Source organism: Lepisma saccharinum, chromosome 14 (assembly GCF_977018435.1).
Source record: "Lepisma saccharinum chromosome 14, izLepSacc3.1, whole genome shotgun sequence".
Taxonomy (NCBI): domain Eukaryota; kingdom Metazoa; phylum Arthropoda; class Insecta; order Zygentoma; family Lepismatidae; genus Lepisma; species Lepisma saccharinum.
In genome coordinates this window covers 78,810,432-78,837,155 of record NC_139242.1, presented here as the reverse complement: position 1 = coordinate 78,837,155, position 26,724 = coordinate 78,810,432, and the positions used below count along the sequence as shown (strand labels likewise).

Below are 26,724 nucleotides of genomic sequence, written 5' to 3'. Positions count from 1 at the left end.
GTATGCCTCGCCATACTTTTGATTTCGACATACCCGACTGGAACAACAAATGTGACCTTTCCTGGAAGTCGAACCAATGTTTAGATCCACTTTATGCTCTGTTGCAGGATTGTTGAAGGTCCAGGAAAACATAAATTCTAATGTGTTCTTTTTTGTTCCGCTAGAGGACCGGAACCGTTTTTCTCGCATAATTTAAATTAGGTCCAAGTTGCCTATTGTTACATTGGAAAAAGATTCCTGGACCGTATTTAAATTGATCCGGGAAAAAGATTCCTGGACTGTATTTAAATTGATCCGGGAAAAAGGTTCCTGGACTGTATTTAAATTGATCCGGGAAAAAGGTTCCTGGACTGTATTTAAATTGATCCGGGAAAAAGGTTCCTGGACTGTATTTAAATTGATCCGGGAAAAAGGTTCCTGGACTGTATTTAAATTGATCCGGGAAAAAGGTTCCTGGACTGTATTTAAATTGATCCGGGAAAAAGGTTCCTGGACTGTATTTAAATTGATCCGGGAAAAAGGTTCCTGGACTGTATTTAAATTGATCCGGGAAAAAGGTTCCTGGACTGTATTTAAATTGATCCGGGAAAAAGGTTCCTGGACTGTATTTAAATTGATCCGGAAAAAAGGTTCCTGGACTGTATTTAAATTGATCCGGGAAAAAGGTTCCTGGACTGTATTTAAATTGATCCGGGAAAAAGGTTCCTGGACTGTATTTAAATTGATCCGGGAAAAAGGTTCCTGGACTGTATTTAAATTGATCCGGGAAAAAGGTTCCTGGACTGTATTTAAATTGATCCGGGAAAAAGGTTCCTGGACTGTATTTAAATTGATCCGGGAAAAAGGTTCCTGGACTGTATTTAAATTGATCCGGGAAAAAGGTTCCTGGACTGTATTTAAATTGATCCGGGAAAAAGGTTCCTGGACTGTATTTAAATTGATCCGGGAAAAAGGTTCCTGGACTGTATTTAAATTGATCCGGAAAAAAGGTTCCTGGACTGTATTTAAATTGATCCGGGAAAAAGGTTCCTGGACTGTATTTAAATTGATCCGGGAAAAAGGTTCCTGGACTGTATTTAAATTGATCCGGGAAAAAGGTTCCTGGACTGTATTTAAATTGATCCGGGAAAAAGGTTCCTGGACTGTATTTAAATTGATCCGGGAAAAAGGTTCCTGGACTGTATTTAAATTGATCCGGGAAAAAGGTTCCTGGACTGTATTTAAATTGATCCGGGAAAAAGGTTCCTGGACTGTATTTAAATTGATCCGGGAAAAAGGTTCCTGGACTGTATTTAAATTGATCCGGGAAAAAGGTTCCTGGACTGTATTTAAATTGATCCGGGAAAAAGGTTCCTGGACTGTATTTAAATTGATCCGGGAAAAAGGTTCCTGGACTGTATTTAAATTGATCCGGAAAAAAGGTTCCTGGACTGTATTTAAATTGATCCGGGAAAAAGGTTCCTGGACTGTATTTAAATTGATCCGGGAAAAAGGTTCCTGGACTGTATTTAAATTGATCCGGGAAAAAGATTCCTGGACTGTATTTAAATTGATCCGGGAAAAAGGTTCCTGGACTGTATTTAAATTGATCCGGGAAAAAGGTTCCTGGACTGTATTTAAATTGATCCGGAAAAAAGGTTCCTGGACTGTATTTAAATTGATCCGGAAAAAAGGTTCCTGGACTGTATTTAAATTGATCCGGGAAAAAAGTTCCTGGACTGTGTTTAAATTGATCCGGGAAAAAGGTTCCTGGACTGTATTTAAATTGATCCGGAGAAAAGGTTCCTGGACTGTATTTAAATTGATCCGGGAAAAAGGTTCCTGGACTGTATTTAAATTGATCCGGGAAAAAGGTTCCTGGACTGTATTTAAATTGATCCGGGAAAAAGGTTCCTGGACTGTATTTAAATTGATCCGGAAAAAAGGTTCCTGGACTGTATTTAAATTGATCCGGGAAAAAGGTTCCTGGACTGTATTTAAATTGATCCGGGAAAAAGGTTCCTTGACTGTATTTAAATTGATCCGGGAAAAAGGTTCCTGGACTGTATTTAAATTGATCCGGAAAAAAGGTTCCTGGACTGTATTTAAATTGATCCGGGAAAAAGGTTCCTGGACTGTATTTAAATTGATCCGGGAAAAAGGTTCCTGGACTGTATTTAAATTGATCGGGGAAAAAGGTTCCTGGACTGTATTTAAATTGATCCGGGAAAAAGGTTCCTGGACTGTATTTAAATTGATCCGGGAAAAAGGTTCCTGGACTGTATTTAAATTGATCCGGAAAAAAGGTTCCTGGACTGAATTTAAATTGATCCGGGGAAAAGGTTCCTGGACTGTATTTAAATTGATCGGGGAAAAAGGTTCCTGGACTGTATTTAAATTGATCGGGGAAAAAGGTTCCTGGACTGTATTTAAATTGATCCGGGAAAAAGGTTCCTGGACTGTATTTAAATTGATCCGGGAAAAAGGTTCCTGGACTGTATTTAAATTGATCCGGGAAAAAGGTTCCTGGACTGTATTTAAATTGATCCGGAAAAAAGGTTCCTGGACTGTATTTAAATTGATCCGGAAAAAAGGTTCCTGGACTGTATTTAAATTGATCCGGGAAAAAGGTTCCTGGACTGTATTTAAATTGATCCGGAAAAAAGGTTCCTGGACTGTATTTAAATTGATCGGGGAAAAAGGTTCCTGGACTGTATTTAAATTGATCCGGGAAAAAGGTTCCTGGACTGTATTTAAATTGATCCGGGAAAAAGGTTCCTGGACTGTATTTAAATTGATCCGGAAAAAAGGTTCCTGGACTGTATTTAAATTGATCCGGAAAAAAGGTTCCTGGACTGTATTTAAATTGATCCGGGAAAAAGGTTCCTGGACTGTATTTAAATTGATCCGGGAAAAAGGTTCCTGGACTGTATTTAAATTGATCGGGGAAAAAGGTTCCTGGACTGTATTTAAATTGATCCGGAAAAAAGGTTCCTGGACTGTATTTAAATTGATCCGGAAAAAAGGTTCCTGGACTGTATTTAAATTGATCCGGGAAAAAGGTTCCTGGACTGTATTTAAATTGATCCGGAAAAAAGGTTCCTGGACTGTATTTAAATTGATCCGGGAAAAAGGTTCCTGGACTGTATTTAAATTGATCGGGGAAAAAGGTTCCTGGACTGTATTTAAATTGATCGGGGAAAAAGGTTCCTGGACTGTATTTAAATTGATCCGGGAAAAAGGTTCCTGGACTGTATTTAAATTGATCCGGAAAAAAGGTTCCTGGACTGTATTTAAATTGATCCGGGAAAAAGGTTCCTGGACTGTATTTAAATTGATCCGGGAAAAAGGTTCCTGGACTGTATTTAAATTGATCGGGGAAAAAGGTTCCTGGACTGTATTTAAATTGATCGGGGAAAAAGGTTCCTGGACTGTATTTAAATTGATCGGGGAAAAAGGTTCCTGGACTGTATTTAAATTGATCCGGGAAAAAGGTTCCTGGACTGTATTTAAATTGATCCGGGAAAAAGGTTCCTGGACTGTATTTAAATTGATCCGGGAAAAAGGTTCCTGGACTGTATTTAAATTGATCGGGGAAAAAGGTTCCTGGACTGTATTTAAATTGATCGGGGAAAAAGGTTCCTGGACTGTATTTAAATTGATCCGGAAAAAAGGTTCCTGGACTGTATTTAAATTGATCCGGAAAAAAGGTTCCTGGACTGTATTTAAATTGATCCGGGAAAAAGGTTCCTGGACTGTATTTAAATTGATCCGGAAAAAAGGTTCCTGGACTGTATTTAAATTGATCCGGGAAAAAGGTTCCTGGACTGTATTTAAATTGATCGGGGAAAAAGGTTCCTGGACTGTATTTAAATTGATCGGGGAAAAAGGTTCCTGGACTGTATTTAAATTGATCCGGGAAAAAGGTTCCTGGACTGTATTTAAATTGATCCGGGAAAAAGGTTCCTGGACTGTATTTAAATTGATCCGGAAAAAAGGTTCCTGGACTGTATTTAAATTGATCCGGGAAAAAGGTTCCTGGACTGTATTTAAATTGATCCGGGAAAAAGGTTCCTGGACTGTATTTAAATTGATCCGGGAAAAAGGTTCCTGGACTGTATTTAAATTGATCGGGGAAAAAGGTTCCTGGACTGTATTTAAATTGATCCGGGAAAAAGGTTCCTGGACTGTATTTAAATTGATCCGGAAAAAAAGTTCCTGGACTGTATTTAAATTGATCCGGGAAAAAGGTTCCTGGACTGTATTTAAATTGATCCGGGAAAAAGGTTCCTGGACTGTATTTAAATTGATCCGGGAAAAAGGTTCCTGGACTGTATTTAAATTGATCCGGAAAAAAGGTTCCTGGACTGTATTTAAATTGATCCGGGAAAAAGTTTCCTGGACTGTATTTAAATTGATCCGGGAAAAAGGTTCCTGGACTGTATTTAAATTGATCCGGGAAAAAGGTTCCTGGACTGTATTTAAATTGATCCGGGAAAAAGGTTCCTGGACTGTATTTAAATTGATCCGGAAAAAAGGTTCCTGGACAGAATTGAAATACTTTACAGAACCCATTGACGTTTGCTGATTTTCTCTCCTGGACCGGAATTGAAATTATTTAAAATACCTGCTTAGTTGGGCTGGACCTTTGTGCCTCCACTGGGAATCGAACCTGGAACCGTTGATTACAAGGCGACAGTGTTACCAGTACACCTTCGGGGAGGCCGAAAGAAGTCCAACCAAATATCCATATATCATCAGGCAACCGAGAGAGCTGCAAAAATATGACATATACGATCTTATATTAATCTCTTTCGTACATGATCAGAAATTTTCAAATCCAATATACGATTAGAAATAAAATCTCCGATTGGGACTCAAGGTGTTCTTGAAATGTTTAACTCTGATATTGAAACAAGTTGACCACGAGTCAATTAAAGTTAAACGAATTAGTTAGTTCTCAAAAGCCTAATAATAACGGAGTAGATTACAAAATATTTTTTTCTTAAAACTTTATTACCAAAAAAATATTGCTAGCTTGTTTCATAAGAATACATTTTGTTATACTTCAGTAAACTTTCTTGGAAACAAAAATTTAAAAATAATGCAATATACTCTGTTAGTCTTTAGTCTGAAGGACTATCGCTCCATAGTTTGTACAGGCAGTTCTAATATAATAATAATAATCTGATAATATTGGGAGATAAATACAAATTATACACAATTTATCAAGCAACACACATATCGCCATTCATGTTAGTCCAAATATTTTCTTATTTTCAAAAATGTGTTGTTTTTTTTCTTGTCAGTGGGAGTGGTCAATTTTAACACACGACTTAGATTACCGGGAATCTATCTCGGATCAAGTCAAGACTCACTACCGACTGAATTATTATAGAAGAGTGTTTTCATGCATGACTGGTAAAAGCTCATCGCAGTATTCCAAATACAGGGTAATTATAAATGATTCATCGGGTTTTTAAGTGAAATATTTCCAAACCTATTAATGTAGTATGTGTGTGCTAATCATGAAACGAAAGGACACATCTGAAAGTTTAATTTCTCATATTGTAACCTAGGCGCCTGCCGACAGATGGCACCACAAACTTAGATTCCAAATTGGCGTCTACGCAAAAGAAAGCATTCTCTATTTTGAAATATGATAAGTGTTTTTCCGTTGTTAGCGTGCAGCGTGCATTCCGGAGACAGTTTGCAACTGCACCGCAAGGTTACCAAAGTATTCTGCAGTGGCATCGACAGTTTAAGGAAACTGATTGCCTGTGTAAAGGTAAAAGCACAGGACGTCCAAGCGTTTCTGATGAAACAGTGGAGCGAGTTAGGAGCTAGATAAATTAACTGCGAAGCCTGAAGCCCAGATACTAGAATGCATAGTGTATGTTCCACCACTACCAACAACTTTGGTTGAGTTGCAGGATCGCAATACAGCTACATTTACGACCATTAGTAGAGATATGGTAGAGCACATGTGGGGCAAACTAGACTATCGCATAGATGTGTGTCGTGTGACGAAAGGAAGCCACATTGAACATGTGAAAGTATATCTGAAACTTGGACAGTCTCTGTTTATTTTCATGTATCATTCTATATTGTGTGCGTTATATATTTTTTAAGGAAGCCCTTTCAAACCCGATGAATCATTTATAATTACCCTGTACTTTCCTCTCGCTGGGGAAAAAATCTGCGGACAGCCTTTTTAGGGGTGACAACTTTAATCATTTTTTTATTATTATTATAATACCAAATTGCCGAACTAAAAGTATAGCACGATTATTAAAAGTAGTGAACTTTGTGCCCGGCAAGAAGTATTTAGGCGTTTCATATCCTCTGCTTTAACTGGCAACTTTTTCCTCGCTTCCAAAACTGGCCCGCTTCATCATCCAATACTTGGAAACGGGCCAATCGGACAAGCGAGCGACTCAAACTGATTGAACATGATACTTTTTATGTTCACGAAATAAGACAAAAATCCCCGGTGAAGAATTTTCGCTGGAGTTTGTGGAAGTTTGGAAGTTATTTTTCTGTTTCTTCCCTCGGACCTAATTAGCTAGTTAGCTCGTGCCATGTCTCTGGCGGGGAGAAGAGTGGAAGAGGAACAGATGGCGAAGTAACCAGAAAGACACACAAAGGAAGGAGACAGTGTACCGCGGTAGTATGTTACAGCCAGGAGACCAAAACCAGAACGGGAAAGTTCTGGACAAAATTTCAGTGCAATTTTGAAACTGATATTTTTAATGCAATGTATTGGAGCAGTCCGGTTAGGTAGCCCATCAACGATCCCCCTCTTAGACTTTTTACGGTACCAGTTGGGAAATTTCGCTGGTGACAACTTTTGAAGAGATGGAAAAATATATTTGGAACGAATAAGAAAAAGAATAATAGCATAGCCTCTTGAAAAACCTTAACAGTGTGTGATCATACAGTACAAATTGTATCAGAAGTGGATTGTTTACTCTTCCAAGGGCAAACAAATATTCTGGGATTTATGGGTGAATTTTTGGCTCCGAGAATTATATGTGAATACGCTTTTTTCACAAGCGTGAAATTGCTACACCTAGAAAACTAATTCCTACGAAATTTAGACATTCACAAAGGTTGTGATGTACATTATCACAGTTATTTTGTTTTCTGCGGGAGTCGAGGATTATTACAAAACAGAACCACAAGTTGCTTCTAGCTGTAGTACAAAGCAAAGCATAAACTAGCATTCATTTTGTCAAGGTCACTTGAAGAGACATTATTTAGTAAACACAGAGGAGTAAATGCAGCTAAATTTTAAAACTTTGTAATGTAAATGTAGTGACACTTGTAATAAAGACAAGCTATGAATTTTCAAACTTCTTCTGAAAATGCAATTTTGCATATGCAATTTGTGACAATCGCAAGGAACTATTCGTATTGGGTCAGTGCATAAGTTCGTAGCGTTTTGTTATGGGTTGACAACACTGGGTTGCCAATTGTAACTTGTCCGTTATTCCATGGTTATTGCTTAGTTTGTAGTTTTGTGTTCGTGAAAACACAGTGTATTCTAATTCTGAGCACATTTTGTCTATTTTGCGGACGAAACAAGATGGAGTGTCACGTGGATAAAGTTAAACATTTCCGGCATATTCTGCTCTTCCAGTTTAACCTAGGATTAAGTGGGAAGTCTTTCCTAATGAAGCTGCTCTTGAAACTTGGCTAACTGATTTCTTCAACTCAAAAGCAATTTGTGCTGTTTACGGGGCTAACGCTATATGCCAACGTTGGCAGATGGCCATTGCCAATGGAGGCGATTACATTACTGACTGAGTGATTGTTGTTGTGACTGTGTATTGTTAAACTACAATAACAATATGTAATATTACCACCTTTGTACTTGTGTTAATTCATTATTGTATTCCTGTTAACGTATGTTATAAAACGCTACGAACTTATGCACCGACCCAATAAATATGAAACTGTTAGTACTATTTCTTTTTAATTTTAAACTTATTATTTTATAGGTTTGAATTTTTTGAAAATTCACCTTGTAAATCTGTACTTACATTTCATGTCGGTCTTGGAGCAGGCACCCTGATATTGTTTTAGTCTAAAGCAAACTAAATGCGGTAACGACAGTTTATCAAAAATAGGAAAGTGTAACTAACCGAACAGTTACCCAAATACTCCTTGTAGCAGGTGGCCATAATCAAGGTTCGATGTACTCAGAGCCCTCTGGGGCCCATTCAAAGCATCGGTGAAACTTGGAATAGTCCACGCGTTTCCTTCATTAACGTCGAAGAACTGAAGAAAGCCGCCGCCACGAACGTGGGTGTGGATAAATAGCGGGCGAGTTCTTTTCGTCCAATCACACTCAACCTTCAGCCAATGGGCGCAGCTGTCATTCTGCTCGTCTACTCCACGTGGAGTCTCAGTCACATGACTGCGGATACGCTGTTGCAACTTCAATATGGAGACCGTGGGAAAGTGCTGGTGCGCGGAGGGACAGAGTGGCGTAGAGTAGACGTGGAGAGTAGATGTGTGGCAACACTGTGCGTTGAATGTGATTGTTGCAGCTGGTGGGCGCGCTCCGTAAAATTCAAAGCTAGCCGGGAGTTAACGTACCTAGCGCGTCGACTATACACAGCCTATGGAGATCATGGCATAGTTCTGACGTCGTCGCTTAGTAATGAAGAGGTCTCGGGTTCGATACCTGGTTAAGGCTCATAGTGGTTCGGATCCATTTTAAACTGTAGGACCAGAAAAACCAACTCGAGGCATCTGTTTCAGTTCCCTTTGCCAGTCTGACTTATTCATAATGTTAGACTACACGGCTACAGCCTTGGGAGAAATGAGAGTTTTACTTTCAGAATGTAAAGCAAAGTTCCACCAAGAGAGAAGAAAGAATTCGAATTTCCGAGAAGTACCATTGTTTCCGATCACCCCCAAAAAAGTTCAAAGTTGTTTCACTCTCATTTGCATTCCGCCTTTGTGTTTCTGCGATAGAGTTCCAGAGATTTAAACTCGAAAAACTTAGACCCGCTTTAGACATTATAACTGCTCCAACAATTGATCGTACAATGAATTGTAACAATGGGACAGTTTTATCGCTATCTCATTCTGGGTAGGTATCTGATCTTTTATCCTAGATACTTCCGTTCTGTGCACCTTTTCCGATTTACGTCAGGAAGTAAAAATGTAAAGAAATTACTGCTTGTCTGCGCGGCTACTCGAGGCATCTATTTGAAACTCACTCACCTAAAGGCCAATCACACACACGAATAAACATTGCAACTGTTGTAGACATTTTACAAGGCAAATTGCATATTTCAATAAATCGCTTTTCTGAACATTTTTTTTTAAAATTATATGTCAGTATTGCTTGTGGTACTCCGTTGTAAATAATGGAAGAGACGCGTAATACATTCTACCATATTAAACGTCATTCGTACAAACAAACTCAAGCAACAGGTGTTCTGTCATCTTGATTCTTGATACTTGATACACGTTATATGTAAAACATGCTCGTTCGTGTGTACAAGATCCAATCAGAATAACACCAAACAATGGCGCCGATTAGGGGACAAGGGGGACTATTGGCCTCCCACTCCCACACCCATTTTGCCACTAAACTAACTAACTCTCTAGTCTCTAGTCTTCTTAAACCCGAAGGTTTATGGCTGCAGCAACACAGGCTTTCCATGTGTTCCTATCCTGAGCAAGACCCATCCACTCTTTTTCATCCTTACCGATTTCCTTTAGGTCTATCTCAACGTTATCTCATCTCTTCGTCTTGGCCAAGAATCCTGTAAACTCCTCTTTCCTCTCCCATTCGTGCTCGCTTTCTGAGAACGGAGCCCGCTACTTCTACTCTTCAAATAGCTGCTCGATTCCTCAACACGATAGATAAACACGGAAATTTTGTGGGCTTCCACAAGGAATCGAATCTGAACCATTTGTACCACAGGCAAGATGTGCATGATGCGCATAAAGCACAGTCTTGACACTACTCAATATGCAATAATATTCTTATTACGAAATAACTTTATTCTGCCTTCTTGCCTTTTATCTTGGAATTGCAAAACAAATTATACGAAACAATAACTGACAATTGAAAACAATCGTATTAAATACCATACTAGAATAGTGTTTAGAGTCTAGTGTTTAGAGCGGTAACCATTTGTGTCACCATACGTTCCGTTTTGTCCGGGACAGACCCGTTTAGGAGACGTGTCCCGGCCGTTCTGTCCAAATTTTTAAATATTTTCAGTATGTCCCCTTTTATAAAAGTCTAGAAGTCAACTTCATAAGTAAATCTAAATGTGAATGATTTCTTGCTAAAGAAAAAGTTGATGGGATTTTTAAACTATCGTCTGCTTCAAGTAGCTACTTTATAGAATAGACATTTGTCATTTTTGTTATTTGACGTCGCTTGTCTGTCACTTTTCACTAATTCCGCCAACAATCAAAATGCTAAACTGTCGTCGAGAAGATTCGAGCAGACAGCAGTTTTACTGTTTAGGTTAGCTCGCGTCGTGGTTTTTATTGTGTTGTGGATTCCGTTATTTCTAGACCAGTAAATATTAAGGAAGGTTATGAACAGTTCTGACATTATTGAACTTCATTGTAGCCCTAACGTCAAAGGCTGATCAGAAGAGAGGAGAATGAAACACTGATCTTACAATTATCCTTTTGATAACAAGAGATCAATTTTTTGTTGTTGTTTACAATGCATCATTTACACCGATGAGCCATTACATTATGACCACCTACCTAATACTGTGTAGGATCACTTTTAGCCCACAGAACCATGGCCACTCGGCGAGGCATCGATTCAACTAGGTGGCGGAAGGTATCCTGGGGTATCTCATGTCACAAGCGCAACAGCAGATCCTCTAGTTGGCATACAGTGCGGGGCGGTGGTGATGTAGCACAAACCCGCTTCTCCAAGTCGAACCACAAATGTTTAATGGGATTCATATCTGGGATATTTGGGGTCAGTGCATTAAAGCAAATTCGCTGTCACATTCCTTGAACCAGTCCTTCACAATCCCGGCAGTGTGGCATGGCGCACTGACCTGTTCAAGTGGCCGTCACCAGCAGGGAACACTGTTGACATGAATGGATGGACTTGGTTCCCAATAACGTCCAGATACCAGAGAGTCATCAGGGAGTGGTGTACCGGAATAATGGGCCCCAGTGTGTCCCATAAAAACATGGGCCAGACCATCACACCTCCTCCACCAGCTTGTCTCCGCCCAACCATGCAATCACGTGCCATAGCCTCCTATGGAAATCGGCGTACACGCGCTCGGCCGTCGACGTGAAGAAACCAGGAATCTGGATTCATTGGACCAGGCAACCTTTTTCCAATCATCCACAGTTTAGTGTCCATGATTTTGTGCCTACCTCATGCGCTGCTTTCGGTGGAGTGCAGTCAGCATTGGAGTATGACTGGGTCTTCGACTCCGCAGTCCCATTCACAGAGGTGTTCGATGAACCGTGTGCTGTGAAGCATTGTCCCCGTCACCACTCTTATACCTGTGGGCGATTTCTCTCACTGTGGCCCTGCGGTCGCTCAGAACAATGCGCGACAGCCTCGGCTGGCCTCTGGCATCAACGAGCCGCTGTCCACACACGGCTGGACAACGAGTGATTGTTTACCCATCGTTGCACCACTTTTGATACCTGCTCATAACAGCGGCACAAGAGCAGCCAACGAGCCATGCCGTTTCAGAGATGCTGGTACCAAGTCGCCGTGCCATCACAATTTGACCTCTATCAAACTAGGAGAGATCAGCCGCTTTTCCCATTCTGATGCCGGAGACACTACTAACAGCGAGCCTGTAGACCTGCCCAATATACACCATGCTGCCAGCTCCAGGCATGCTAAATGTTCCCAGGTCAGGGTGGTCATAATATAATGGCTCATCGGTGTATGTGATCCATACTTGAACTAATAATAATAGTTTTATGATTGCTGATTTTTGAGGATGGGGTAAACTGACTTACTTGAGACGTCCCGTTTTTGGTTCAAAAAATTGTGGTCACCCTAGGCCACGCGGAAGAATAATGCTTCAGACAAGGTGTTGAGTGTCAGTTTCCAGAAAGCCCCGCACTACATTGGCTAACTGGCTGAACTCCACCCTGGCCCGAATTATCCTAAATGCGTCGGTTCCCGCACGGTGTCTGGTTAAGTAACAGACGCACAAAGACGATATATACATACATTTAATGTCTATAATACACATATACGAAGGACTATACAATAACTAAACAATATACACGAAGGACTGTCTGTTTGGCTGTAGAATGTCTCTACAGCGCACTTGTGACCGCGCGCGTGTGACACGGTTCTTCTCACGATGACTCTCTGATGACGACTGTTCTTTTCTCGTGGCAACGCCCAAGCTAAGAGCCTGGCTCACCTCTCGGGACGTTCCCGAATTTACCACCTCTCGGGACGTTCCCGAATTTACTTGTGGGTGTGTAAGTTCCCGAAATCAAGTATGCGGGAGGTTCCGCAGTTTCTTACTCCCACACACTTCACATGAATAACTCACACATATACACAAAAATGGAAAACAAGATAAAAAACACTAATTATATACATTGTTCACCGAACACACTCCCCCCCGTTGAAATATTAATTTCAACCACAATCAATAATTTCAATGTAGTACACTTATGTCTCCTTAGAATAGGGGAGAGGAGCAAGTTTCACAATTGGACGTCTGTATTGCCCATCAGCTGTTCGCACTGTCACTGATCGTACTAACTTGTCTGGTCCTGGATGAACTTTCACTATTCTTCCTAGCTTCCATTGCTGTGGAGGGGTATCTTCTTTCAACAACACCAGATCTCCTATCTGTAGATTTTCCTTCTTCTCCATCCACTTGGGCCGCTGCTGGAGTCTGGACAAGTACTCTGTTGCCCACCGTTTCCAAAAATGTTGCGTCATTTTTTGGATCAAATGCCACTTAGACAAACAATTCGACGTGGATGTTGTAAAGTCTGCTTGAGGTACAGCCAGTAACGAATCACCGGTTAAGAAGTGTCCTGGCGTGAGTGCCGTTAGGTCATTTGGATCACTACTCAACTCCGTTAATGGCCTCGAGTTAAGACACGCCTCTATTTGTGTCAATAACGTGATGAATTGCTCATAAGTGAGTAATGTTGAGCCCATAACTCTTTTCAAGTGATATTTCACTGCCTTCACTGAAATTTCCCATACACCACCCCAATGAGCTGCTCCCGGTGGATTGAAATTCCATTGTATGCCTTGCGAGGCCGTAACATCTGACATCGATTGGACGTGCTCTTTTTGTCGCATGAATTGAAGTAGCTTTTTCAATTCTCTGTTTGCCCCTACGAAGTTCGTTCCGCAATCGCTGAAGATCTGGTTAGGTTTACCACGTCTGGCCACAAACCTACGTAATGCAGCAATGAATGTAGGCGTTGATGCATCATTTACCGCTTCCAAGTGAATTGCTTTGGTTGCAAGACACACGAAAAGAGCGACGTATCCTTTGGTGATTTTTGAAGACCTGAGTTGGCAACTCTTTATTGAAAATGGGCCGCAGTAATCTACACCTGTATTTGCAAATACTCGGCCTGGATTGACGCGAGGGGCTGGCAAACTACCCATGAGTTGAGTTGCTGTCAACTGTTTTTCCTTAAAACATTCTTTGCACTTAAACACAATTTTTCGAATTAAGTCCCTCCCTCGTATAATCCAAAAACGTTGCTGTAGGACAGCGAGAAGTAATTGTGGTCCCGCATGCAAATGTTTCAAATGTTCATGTTTCACGATGAGCTCTGTAAGTTTATGTTCACGAGGTAACAGAATGGGATGTTTCTTATCAATTGTCATTTGTGCATTGTGTAAACGTCCACCTACTCTCAGAATTCCCTCCTGGTCCAGGAAAGGAGTCAAATTGAGTAATGGGTTGTTTAAAGGCAAAGGATTCCCTTTTTTCAAATGCTTTATTTCTGTAGGGAATGCTGTAATTTGTGCTTGTTTCACTAACACAAGCAACGTGTGATTAAGTTCGCGTGCTGATAGGGGTCCAAACTGACGTTCGTTAGCACTTCGCTTGGTGTTATGCATAAATCTGAAGCACCAAGCCGCTACTCGTTGGAGCTTTGATAAGTTTGAATACTTGTTTACTAATAACTCCTCCACCTCGACCGAAGACTGTAATACGAGAAGACCCTTTTTTCTCTCTCTCTCAACCTCAGCTGTTGCTGCTGCGTTGACCGTGCGTGTAGGATTGAAGGACTGATTACGTAACCACTGTGGGCCGAAGAACCAAATATCACGTTCGAACAGGGTTGAGGGAGAAATTCCTCTTGTCGCCAAATCAGCTGGATTCTCTTCACTGCACACGTGGAACCAATTCTCTGCAGGGAGAACGTCGTGTATTTTAGCAACTCTGTTGGCAATAAATGTACGCCAATTAGAAGGAGAAGAGTTTATCCAACACAAAACTATTGTAGAGTCAGTAAATGCACGGATCTCTGTAATGTTCAAATGAAGAGCTTCCTTTATTGTCTGCAGCAAACGTATGAGTAACACTGCAGCACAAAGTTCGAGTCTCGGGAGAGTCACTTTCTTCAGAGGCGCGACTCTCGTTTTGCTTGCTACAAGATGCACTTCAATACTGCCGTCGCTGTATGTAGAACGTAAATAGGCAGTGGCCGCATAGGCCCGCTCGGAACTGTCACAAAAGCCTATCAGTTCGCACGTTAGCGGTTTTGAAGACACGATGCGCCTAGGCACCTTAACATCCTGCAACTTATGCAACTCCGCCCGAAAACTTCGCCATGCAATTTCTAGTTCTGGTGGAAGTACATCGTCCCAGTCAAGTTTAACTTGCCAAAGTGTTTGCATGAAGATCTTTGCTTTGACAGTTACTGGAGATATCCACCCTAGGGGGTCAAATATTTTCGCGATGTCTGATAACAAAATGCGCTTGGTCAATTGCTCATGAGTTGCGGGTTGCGTCACTGATATCGCGAATTCGTCACTCGCTGGATGCCATTCGATCCCGAGTGCTTTTATATGTTCATTTATGCTCACATCCAATGCAAAGTTCGTTTCTCGCAAATGTACCGGGATTTCATTCAGTACTCGTGTATTGTTCGAGCACCATTTCCGCAATTCGAAACCACCTCTTTGTAGAAGTTCACTTATTTGTTTTTGTAACGCGATAGCTTGCGTTACTGTATCACTGCCAGTCACTAGATTGTCTACAAAAAAGTCTCTCAATGTAATCGCCGCTGCTTCAGGAAAGTCTGCCTCTTCGTCGCGGGCCAGCTGTTGTAAACACCTGGTGGCTAAGAAAGGAGCACTAGCCGTACCAAACGTCAGTCTCTCTAATCTGAAGTCTCGTATCTCTTCTTTCGGTGACTTCCTCCACACAATGCGATGATATTCTGCATCATCTGGGTGTAATTTCACCTGTCGAAACATTTTGACAACGTCCGAAGTAAGGGCTATTTGATACGTACGAAAACGTAGCAACAAAGGCATTATGTCGTCTTGTATCTTAGGGCCTACAAGCAACTTATCGTTGAGGGAAACTCCTGTCGTCGTCTTCGCACTGGCGTCGTACACGATCCGTAAAGCCGTTGTGGAACTGTCCATTTTTATGACACTATGGTGTGGGAGGTAGCAACTGCTTTCTTGGGACACAGGTAATTCTGAATTCGAAATGACGCTCATATGACCCAAGTCTATGTATTCCTGCATACACTCAGCATACTTTTGTTGACGTTGTGGATTCTTGACGAGTTGTCTCTCCATTTGTTTGAGACGCTGCACCGCTAGGGAACGTGAAGCACCCAGAACACCGCTTTGTTCTCGGAAGGGCAATCTCACAACATAACGACCGTCGAGGTCACGTGCGTGTGTTTTTCGAAAATGTTGTTCACAAAAGTTTTCTTCTTCGTTGTACAGTTTTACCGATGGCACAGTCTCTATTTCCCAGAAGCGCTGTAGGGTAGCGTCCAGATCACTACATGACGCATGATGTGATGACACTGCGCGTTTATTGCGCGGAACGTTAATTCTGCCCATAAGAATCCACCCAAGTGAAGTACTTATGGCCGTTGGTGTACCTACTGGACCTGCGACTTTCTCAGGTCTTAGAAGCAAGGGAACAATATCTGCACCAAATAAAATGTCTATTTTCCCTGGTTTGTTGAAGGACGGGTCGGCAAGATCAAGGTTATGTAGGTGAGTCCACTGTTGATCAAAAGTGAATTGCTGCTTGGGCAAATTATTTGTAATCTTCTTCACAACGATGGCTTTGGTGGTGTACGTTTCGTTGCCCGCTTTTGACCTAAACTGTAGGTCCACCATGGAACGAGAAGTACCGATACCGGTTGCCGAAATACCGGATATGGCAACACTGATGTGTTTCTTTCGAAGGCCTAATTGCTGGCTACAGTCTTCCGTGACAAATGTACACTCGGAGCCCGTATCTAAGAGTGCACGAAAATGCCGAACGTTGTTATGTCTATCCCTCACGCCCACGGTGGCTGTAGACAAGAGAACTTCCTGCAACGGAATGGCTTTCTTCTTGCTTGCGATGTGGGACGTTACTTGCCGCGTAGAACTGGGATTTTCACTAGGAGAGAAGTGAAGGGATGTGTGGTGCTTTCTAAAGCACACCATACACGTGCGCGAAGTACACTTTCCGACGTTACAATTCAATTGCAAACAGTTGTAGCACAGATTGTTGCTTTTCACAAAATAGTACCGTTCTTTCACCGACATTTGTTGATACTTCTGACAAGTATGCAACCTGTGGTGTCCGCGGCATTTAGGACACACAGTTTCAGCACCTGTGTGATACGAATTCACATTCTTCTTTACTTGACGATCAGTAGACCTGGGAGGGGGTTTGCTGGACATTGGGAGGCTGGAGGTCACCGTAGACGCTGCAAGAGCTCTGGCACGCACATCCAGGAACGTAGTCAGGTCCTCGAACTTAGGCACTTCTGCATTCTTCAGGGAAAGTTCCCACTGTTGCCTAGATTCTGCATCCAACTTGTCGGTGGTGTGAAAGACTAAAATTGCATCCCAAGCCTCTACAGGGATGTCCAAAACCTTCAGCACACGCACACACTCAGAAGTGACGTCAATGAGCTTGCGTAACCCTGTAGCCGAGCGTGATGGCACACAAGGTTGATTAACCAAGCGATTAATCGTGCTGTTCACTATCTCTCTTTTGTTTTGGTACCGCGACACTAGCAGATTCCACGCCTCCTCGTAGTTTGCATCCGTTATTGCGATGGACTTGATTAATAATGACGGTTCACCCTTTAATGCCGAATTCAAGTACTGCAACTTCTGAGCGCCACTGAGGTGTTTGTTGTCATGAACCGATGCCACAAATAAGTCCCGAAATGACAACCATTGATGAATGTCACCACTGAATTCTGGTAATGTTAGTTTTGGTAACCGAACGTCACTTTTCGCATCACTGTTCACCGCGACCGCGACAACGGGAGAAACGGCTTCCTTCTGTTTTTGGTACAGGGAGCCCAACAAGAACTCTAATCGGTCTTGCACCGCACTCAGTTCATCGTAGTACTCAGAGAACAATGTTTCTTCGCACTGTTTAGCGAGATTCACAAGTAATGCACTACAGTCTGCACTTAGTTGAAGGACCTTGTCTATGTAGACTTGAAGTGTAGCACCTTCCAGCGTTGGTGAAGCTGACTTGTTTTCAATCCGAGTAACTTCCCGCTTGAGGACTGTCTTTGACGCCTGTAACTGCTCCATGTTGACTCGTCGTACAAGAGACGCTAAACGCATATGGCGGACCGAGGGTGTGGCACGTTGACTCTTCTTCTGGCTCGTTGATTTCCCGACGACAAACTACCGGAATACGGAACGAATACTACAATTGCGACGCATCCGGCCCGGAGGACCATTTGTTGAGTGTCAGTTTCCAGAAAGCCCCGCACTACATTGGCTAACTGGCTGAACTCCACCCTGGCCCGAATTATCCTAAATGCGTCGGTTCCCGCACGGTGTCTGGTTAAGTAACAGACGCACAAAGACGATATATACATACATTTAATGTCTATAATACACATATACGAAGGACTATACAATAACTAAACAATATACACGAAGGACTGTCTGTTTGGCTGTAGAATGTCTCTACAGCGCACTTGTGACCGCGCGCGTGTGACACGGTTCTTCTCACGATGACTCTCTGATGACGACTGTTCTTTTCTCGTGGCAACGCCCAAGCTAAGAGCCTGGCTCACCTCTCGGGACGTTCCCGAATTTACCACCTCTCGGGACGTTCCCGAATTTACTTGTGGGTGTGTAAGTTCCCGAAATCAAGTATGCGGGAGGTTCCGCAGTTTCTTACTCCCACACACTTCACATGAATAACTCACACATATACACAAAAATGGAAAACAAGATAAAAAACACTAATTATATACATTGTTCACCGAACACAAGGCCTTTAAAAGTTTCACAAAAATACAACAAACGCGTATTTTTCCAAGCTGAAAGGGCGAGAAGAATGAAACAAAAAGTTTTCTCTGGCAATTAGCTATCAGTGCCATCTATCGATTATGAAGCGGAACGTTACGACTGTCCTCGCATATCCACATTCAAATGAACCAATGCCATATTTTTAACACGTCACAATCTTTTTGGGGCTGTTCAGTGGCGAAACGAAAGGGGTAAATAAACTTTCGAAATGTGACGGAACAGAAAAACGGCTATCTGCATTTGTAGTCAAATGGCTACAATTTTATGTGCGAGCAAAATCACTACAGTTGCTGTCTACTTTTTGCAGCGTTATGAGTAAATGGAGCATGACGTCATAAATCGTTTATCTAGCTTTACACCTGGATTAAAATCCCATGTTTGGGTAAATTAAGAGTTACTTCCTCGTACATAGCTAGAAATTCATACATAAAACAGCCGATAAGCTTGTTTTATGTCGAATCCAAGCTGAGCATCTTCTTCTATGCTGAATGACAAAAGGTAGGATCTGCGCAATTAGTTGGATTGCGATACGAAACTTTACATAACTTGCTCCAGCGGCAAAACAAGCCGAGACCCATATTTACTAGCTTCGAGATTAACCCCAATGATGTGTTTTAATGCACGTTTCACTCGAGTACGTGACCTGTAATGCTGCCTTGCTCCTTTATGAATTAATCATGTCCAGAATTGCAATTCATGCATGTTCGTAATGTGCATAAAGCAAACGATAGTCTTATTAATGAGGAGTGTAATTTGCTTTAGTTTAATCTTCGGAGATAATGGATTTTACGAGGGCTGTTTAAAAAATCATGGCTTAACAACGGAAGACACGACAAATTACTGTGAAACAGTTCTAGAGAATACTCGTCAGATGAAAACTGAAGTTGTGTAACAATCTAATCTTAGAAGGGGAAATAGTTTTCGTATTTCTGCTTCAGGCGTCTCAAGAAATGCAAAAGCTAGACAGTAGACATGTCTACAAGGTACAGGGTGACAATTTGAACGCACATGACTTAATAGAAACATTAAACACTGGGTCTTAACCTTGTCTATCTTATAGAAAGATGGGTAGGTTAGGTTTTTGTACGATGAATTTCAAATACTTTATTTCATATGGGTTTTGATTGAATAACGTAGCCAGATGCCGGTCACACCTGATACTGCCCTCTGACACGACCAATGTTGCCAGCATCTTGTAATTTCGAAAGAAACATAATTTTATGAATAAGTCATAATTAACCACATGAAATCGTCTGTAATGCATAAAAATGCGTAAACATTTATCGTTCTTTTATCAGTTCGATAAATACCCACACAGACCATCGATACACATCGAAAATTATTGCAAGCGACTAAACAGCTGGAGTTGGTTGGTTTAGTTAACGCCGCTTCTTTGTACATTAGGCTAACCGAGACGAGAGGAAGGCGAGAAAGGAAAGGAACGAGGAAGTTTGTGATGCCGACAAATCATGTTTCTCCATCTCTAACCTTCTTCCCATTCTCTCATTCCACGCGGCTGCAAAATAGAGCTGATATGTACCGAAAGCTGTAATGCATAACGGATGTAGCTATATGTGGCCATATGTAATACTGGAAAGGAAGAAAAGAAAGCAAGTTCTGTAGGGGTTGGACGGTCTTGCAATAATATTCTTGGAATTACAATCATTGATTGATTGATTGAATCAGGTTATTTCGCGTCCCTTTGCTCCCACTTTTGACTAATCTCGACGATGAGGATGATGGATTATAATGATGAAATCGGTGAGGGGAAACTCACACAGAACACTCATGGACATGCCGTGATTCGAACCTGGGACCCATCGCGCCGCGGCACGCTGTGCTAACCACTGCACCACGGAGGTAGGCAGAAAACAAATTTTAGTAAACAATGACAGACAATTGAAAATAATCGTGTTTAATACTGTAGCAACCCATTTCTCAGAAATCGCTCTTGACTATTTATAGCGTGCATAGTTGTCCTCTATTGGCAAGGTTAACACCGCCTTAATAATACGTAGAGTTTTGACGAAACAGACTAAGATAAAATGCATATTATTGAAAGCAACAGCAGGAAGAGAAATGCATGGATGGATATAGACGGGACGTATGTTTAGAATGAGTAAATACAATTATTCTCTAATAATCGGGATTATGAATTTTGTAATCCCTGGATTTCGGGAAGGGAAAAAGGAATCGGGATTCCAAAACTCGGGAATCCGGGATTACATTCAATAAAGTCTACCACTTCACGTGGTCGGCCACCGAGCCGGCACATGTAAAGTAAAAGTTAAGTGCTCCCCTGTCCTCTGCACCCTGTGCAGTTAGAACCCCACACTTCCTTGATCATGGCCCAAGATGGAGGTGATATGATCAGTACCACGCCCCTGGCCGCCTTTACCCCAAGAGTTCCCTCCAGGTACCCACTTTATACGAGGCTGGGTGGGCGCCGGAGCCGCTAGAACAGGTGGAAAAAGTCCCGATTCTCCCTCGCCGGGAACGAACCCGGGTCTCTCGCATGGTAATCAGACGTCCGAACGACTGAGCTACCGCTAAAATATGATCTTGCATGCATAGGCGTAACTTGGCGGGGTCATTTATCCTTCTTCCCCCAAATTTCAGTGTTGTTAGAATTTTCAAGTTCGCCTCCTTGACATGAGGAGTAAAGTGATAAACAGAAATAATTGTGTTTTCTTAGGCCGCGGTGGCTCAGTCGGTAACGCGTCTGACTACCATGCTAAAGGTCCCGGGTTCGATCCCCGGCCGGTTCAAATCCGGGAACTTTTCTAACGATGGAAGCGGCCTCGGCGCCCACCCAGCGTCGAATAACATGGGTACCTGATAGTGTTGCCCACGGGACGAGACGGGACAGGCTTTTAAAAATTCGAGACGAGACGAGATTGACCATGTGCCATAAGACAAACGAATATTTTCGAGACGAGACAGCATTTCCACGAGACTACAGGAGACGAGACAGGCCAAAGTCTCGTCTCGTGGGCAACACTAGTACCTGAGGGAAACCCTGGGGGGTAAAGGCGGTCAGGGGCGTGATGCTGATCACATCACCCCACTCACGACCGGATCAAGAAAGTGTGGGGCGTTACCCCCACACCCCCTATACGCCTTCATGGCGTGGTGCTATGCACAGGGGAACACTTTACCTTTTTAAACATAACTGTTATTTAGAGAATAATCCTGTTTCCTATTTCTATGAGATAAAAAAACTTATTGATTCTGCCCCCAAAAGTTAGGTCCCGTGCATGCATAAAATAAAGTTTCTTAAATGGAAAATAAAGTTTATATACCAAGATTAGGTTAGATGGAGGCCAGAAAAGACAACTTTAATTCATTGTATGCAGGAGAACTCTTGTCTGCCACCGAGAAAGAGGCAAAACGTGTTTGGTGACTTCCTTACATGGTTCCCTGCTGAAAACCTCCTCCCCCCGGTTCCAGAAAAAAGAAAGAAGGACGAAGCAGAAGTTAGGGTGAAGACTTCCACTCCGTTCGACGGAATATAGGCAAACGCCGAAGCCCGGTCGCAGACGATGATTACAGGCTGCAAGGACGACCGCACCTCGACATGGCAGGTTGAAGGGGAAGGCTTGAGATGCAGAGAGGTGAAAAAATGCACACACTAGGAACATTCGGGTTAAAGAACCTATATATTATCCGATGTGCAGCGCAACTTCTTTTTCCTTTACTGTGAAGCCATTCCATGCGAAAGTGGACAAACAAGGTTAATTTTATTCAAAGTATCACTTATTATACATGAAATTAAAGGGAAAACTATGCAGAATTTGAAAATATTATTTAAATCGCATTGCTTCAATCCTATTACTTTTTATAGTAGAAGCTGGATTTTTTGTGTGGTGTCTCCACTTAATTTGGTTTCATTACCGTAAGAAAGCTAAATTAATTCTAATTTCATTCTAATTGTCTCATTTCTTGTTTCTATAACTTAAGGTCTGAAGTATCATATTTCATTTCTGAAACAAACCTTAGTTTGAAGAATCTATTCATGGTAATTTTCAAAGCCTTTGCATTTTTCCATAATCCTTCAAAGTAAATAATTTGCATGGTGTCGCAGGCGTCACAAAATTTGTCACAGCCATCACAGGCAAATATGTTTATAATAAAGTATGTAGTAATATTTTTTTTAGAAACTAAAAGCATCTAAATGTCGATGTAAAGTTTGCTTTGTAAAAATAAAATAAAATTGTTTCAGTAAACCCATATACTTCAGAGTTTTATTAAATTCTGAGGAAAGTCCGAAAGTCAATGATTTTTGTAGCTGAAAATAGATGAGGGAGGAATATTCTGAAATTAAATAACTTTCATCAAGGAAAATGAAATTACATTAATTGATAAAGTTACAGATTTGAAGGTGCTAACAAAATAATTAAAGAAATAATGTAAATTTGTCTCATTGTCACACCAGTCACATGGAATTGCCCTGTGATCTCAAAATAATTTAATATGAAAAATGGCACCAAAGTTTGGCTGTGTCCTTCGAAGTTGTGTTCATACATTCCCCTTCAAGACTAAATTATAAACATCGTGAGGTATGACCGTACAATATACGAGGGTCATACTGTTTCTAAATTTGCTATCCAATGGTTGATGGTCGTTAAGTAGATGAAAGTATATACCTTTCCTGTGATGTAAACATATTTTTCCTTGCTGCCTTGTCTTACTTTGTGATCAGTTAAATATGAACACCCTGTATAAGTAACGAGAATAACAGACAAACATAGATGTAGATGGAGGAAGACAGAATCGTAATGTAACAATAAATATAAAACTAAATTGAATTTGGGTTAAGAATCGTGTTAAGTTTAACCTCCAGTGTCAAAAATATATAGTTTGCAACACTACATTGCATAAAAAAGCAATAAGAACTTATGCTGGTTACTGTCAAACCGGAGCGGAATCGTTGGCTTCATTATTAATGGAAACTGTGTTCGCCAGAACGAGAGAAGCAAAATAAAAGGAAACGTAGAGGGTGTGGCTGTCATGTTGTTCTCTCGGCTACCTACTCGAAAGGCTCTGTGTCTGCGAGCCTTTGGGGCCAACGCACGAGTTTTCTACCCCTGCAAGCCCACGATAATTAAACAAACAATCACTCATCCGTTTCCAGGTTAGTAGCGTTTCATTTCACCAGATTAGAATATGCGGAGAATTTTCCCGGTTGCCTTGCCTCGCGTATCTTGTAATTGAGAGATTGACGGAGCCATTACGAGCTCCTGCTAACAAGTTCTTGTGTTTGTGAGATCGGGGACCACCGCGAGAGAATGCACTCCTGCTGTACAACCTTGTTCACGCATGTGTCAGGCAGTGTAAGTGAAATATTTCTCTAGTGCTTCTCTCCACACCGCGGCGTGGCATTAACGTATTATCGCATTATATACCTAACACTTGCTTCGACGATAACCGTGTGTACTCAATTTGTAAGCTGTTGTAGCTCTTGTCTACTCTTTCGGCGGGCGCTCTACATGCTGGCAAGGGAAGTGGGTAGCGGGGAAGCGACCAATCCAGCGCAATAAGAAAGGCAGCAACGTAGTGCTTCCTCCTGCCCACCGCTGTTGTCTGCGGCGCATTTCCCGCTCCCACTTCCCTTGTCAGCATGTAGAGCGCCCGCCGTAAGAGTAGACAAGACCTATAGCTTCGGAGGAAGCAGGTGTTGGAAATTGGCCGTCCCAAGTCGCAACCAATATAATGGAATATAATGTTATAGGCACACCGATGGCGTAGTGGTAACGTCGTCGCCTTGTAAACAAGGGCTTCCAGGTTCGATATCCAGTGAAGGCACATATTGTTTCGGATCCCACTTTAAACTGTAGGTCCGATTAGCGTATCTGTGCATAAGAGTGGACTTAATACAAGACTTAATCAATCAAAAACCATTGTGATATTAATTTAGAGATACTTGAGACGGGGCTTTAGACTGATGAGGTCTACTGTTGCCCTGAAACAATTACGTAACTCAACAAGTTCATTGCATACTTAAACCTGAATTTGATGAATCCCAGGCGATGAAGTTCAAAGGAGGTTAGATCAGGTGACTCGGGTACTCTCTTCTCCACTACACCGTATGTTGTTCACGTTTTCACGAACAAAGAATTAAATGCAAACGTTTTCATTGAATTTCATGTTGAATTTAGGGGCACATATAAATAATATTTACTAATTTTCACGTGTGAATACTGTTATATTATTACAAAGTACGAAAATTCAAAGTAGTTTTCTACAGCTCATCTTGCGTCTGGTGTCTCTTTCCAGGTAAACCTTTTTGCCACACAGTACACGTCATGGACCAATCAGGGGACAGTGTGATGGTGAACAAAGTGTGCGCAGAAGCTTCGCAATGCACAGAAAGAACAGTTGGTTGCAGAAATTGGAAGGATGGAACGGTAAGTTTTTCACTCAACTGTCTAGCATACTGGCTAGTGTATCCCGCTATGGTGTCATACGTCCGAGTACAATTAAGACTAAGACATGGTTTTGTTGATTTCTTCTATTGTTTGTCAAAGGGAGAGATAGAAACAGAGGCGTAACTAAGTAAGGGTTCCCTTTACCTTAAGTATGATGAATAACATGAATATGTTAAAATCATAGATTAATTTTTTTAATCTCTATATATATAAAAATGTATGTATGTGTGTGTGTGTTTGTTCAGCAATAACTCTGGAACGCCTGGAGCGATTTCAACCAAACTTGGTACACGTATCACTTGCAACCTGGAAATAAATACTGTGGGGGTAAGACACCCCTGGCACCCCTATGGGTGGTGGTGGGAAGGGGTGACATGTAAAAATAATCGAGAACCACCGATATTAAATTCCGCACAAAACAGACATCCGTGACTCTACGCAATCCGCATAACGATAGTGTTTCTCGGGTTGTCTGACATTCAGGCTGTGTTGCGAATGGAATCCATAGTTTTCGTTACACTCCCAATTCGGTTCAACTACAAGTTCATCACCTATCGGCATGGGGGGTGAGAGGGGGTGAAAAATAAAATGCAACAAATGACATAGATTAAAGTCGAATCCATAGTTTTCGGAGTCGCCAAGCTAATTGGTGATATTCACGATCACATTTGAAATTAGTTACATTTTACGATATAGTTAGAATTCATTATTTTCCTGTCTAATACAAGATTGGGATAAATAAATACCCGGGCAACGCCGGGTAATTAGCTAGTGTAGAATAAAGATGAAATTGTTCATTCCTACAATGGAAAGAAATCAGTGGCAACGTATAGAGTATACCCCAGGGGGTGCTCGTTGCTATGTGAAGTGCGTATGCATTACGTCATCTGGGAGGATCGGGTTTGACGGTGCTCGTTACTATGTGCAGTAAGTTTGGTACGGTGTACATTTAGCTGCTAACACGTCGCAAAAGTCGCAACAAGCAGGTTATTGATTTTGTCGCATTCGATATATTTTTATTGTATTATTTCTCTTGAAATGAGATTGTTTTGTTCATTCCACCTATAATCATGCCTAATTGTGCAGTAACAAGCTGTGAGAATTATAACCGCAAAAACTAAAGGAAGTGATATAAAATATCATAGATTTCCAGCTGATAATCGTGTAAGTAAACAGTGGATTTGTGCTTGTGATCGAGAACATAATATTAATATTAAAAATGCGAGAGTGTGCAGTGCCCATTTTTGTAAAGAAGACTATGTGCGAGATCTAAGAGCAGAACTTCTGTGTTTGCCAACAAAGAAAGTACTGAAGCCAACTGCAGTGCCATCACTAAAATTACACCATATTACTTCAGTGCAAAATAATAGTAGAGAATGTGGTTTAGCAAATTCTCCTGAACCTTCCTCTTCAAAACATGAATCATTTTTAGGATGTGCTGATAAAGACTGTGGAGATGTACGCTACGAAAGGTGTGAAATAAGGAATCGTTCCTTAAATAAGCTAAATACTATGTCGCCGAAAAAAAGAAAAATAGACGTGGGTACAGAAACTGCTAGCAATGTTTCGTTGTTGGAAAACACTATTCATCGCTTACAGAAGAACAACACACGTTTACATAAAGAAATTAATAAGTTGAAGATTAAGAACAAGCTCTTGCAACTTGCTTTAACCAAAAAAACTAAACAAGTTCAAAATCTTCAACATAACCTAACCGACAATGTAACAAGAAAACTCACGAATATCTTGGGGAAAGTGTTCAGTGACACTCAAATACAATACTTAGTACACTGTAAAACGAAATCCCTATGG

The 26,724-nt window shown here is 41.4% G+C and overlaps 1 protein-coding gene across 2 annotated transcripts in view; it reads left to right on the top strand.

Moving 5' to 3' along the window:
• Positions 1 to 26,724, top strand: part of LOC145999075 (ly6/PLAUR domain-containing protein 6B-like) — a 357,012-nt gene that overhangs the window by 312,801 nt on the left and 17,487 nt on the right. For both annotated transcript variants that reach the window (XM_083136043.1, XM_083136044.1), the window contains exon 6: positions 24,761 to 24,891. In XM_083136043.1, coding sequence (XP_082992169.1) covers positions 24,761 to 24,891 — 131 coding nt within the window. The remainder of the gene's footprint in view (positions 1 to 24,760; positions 24,892 to 26,724) is intronic.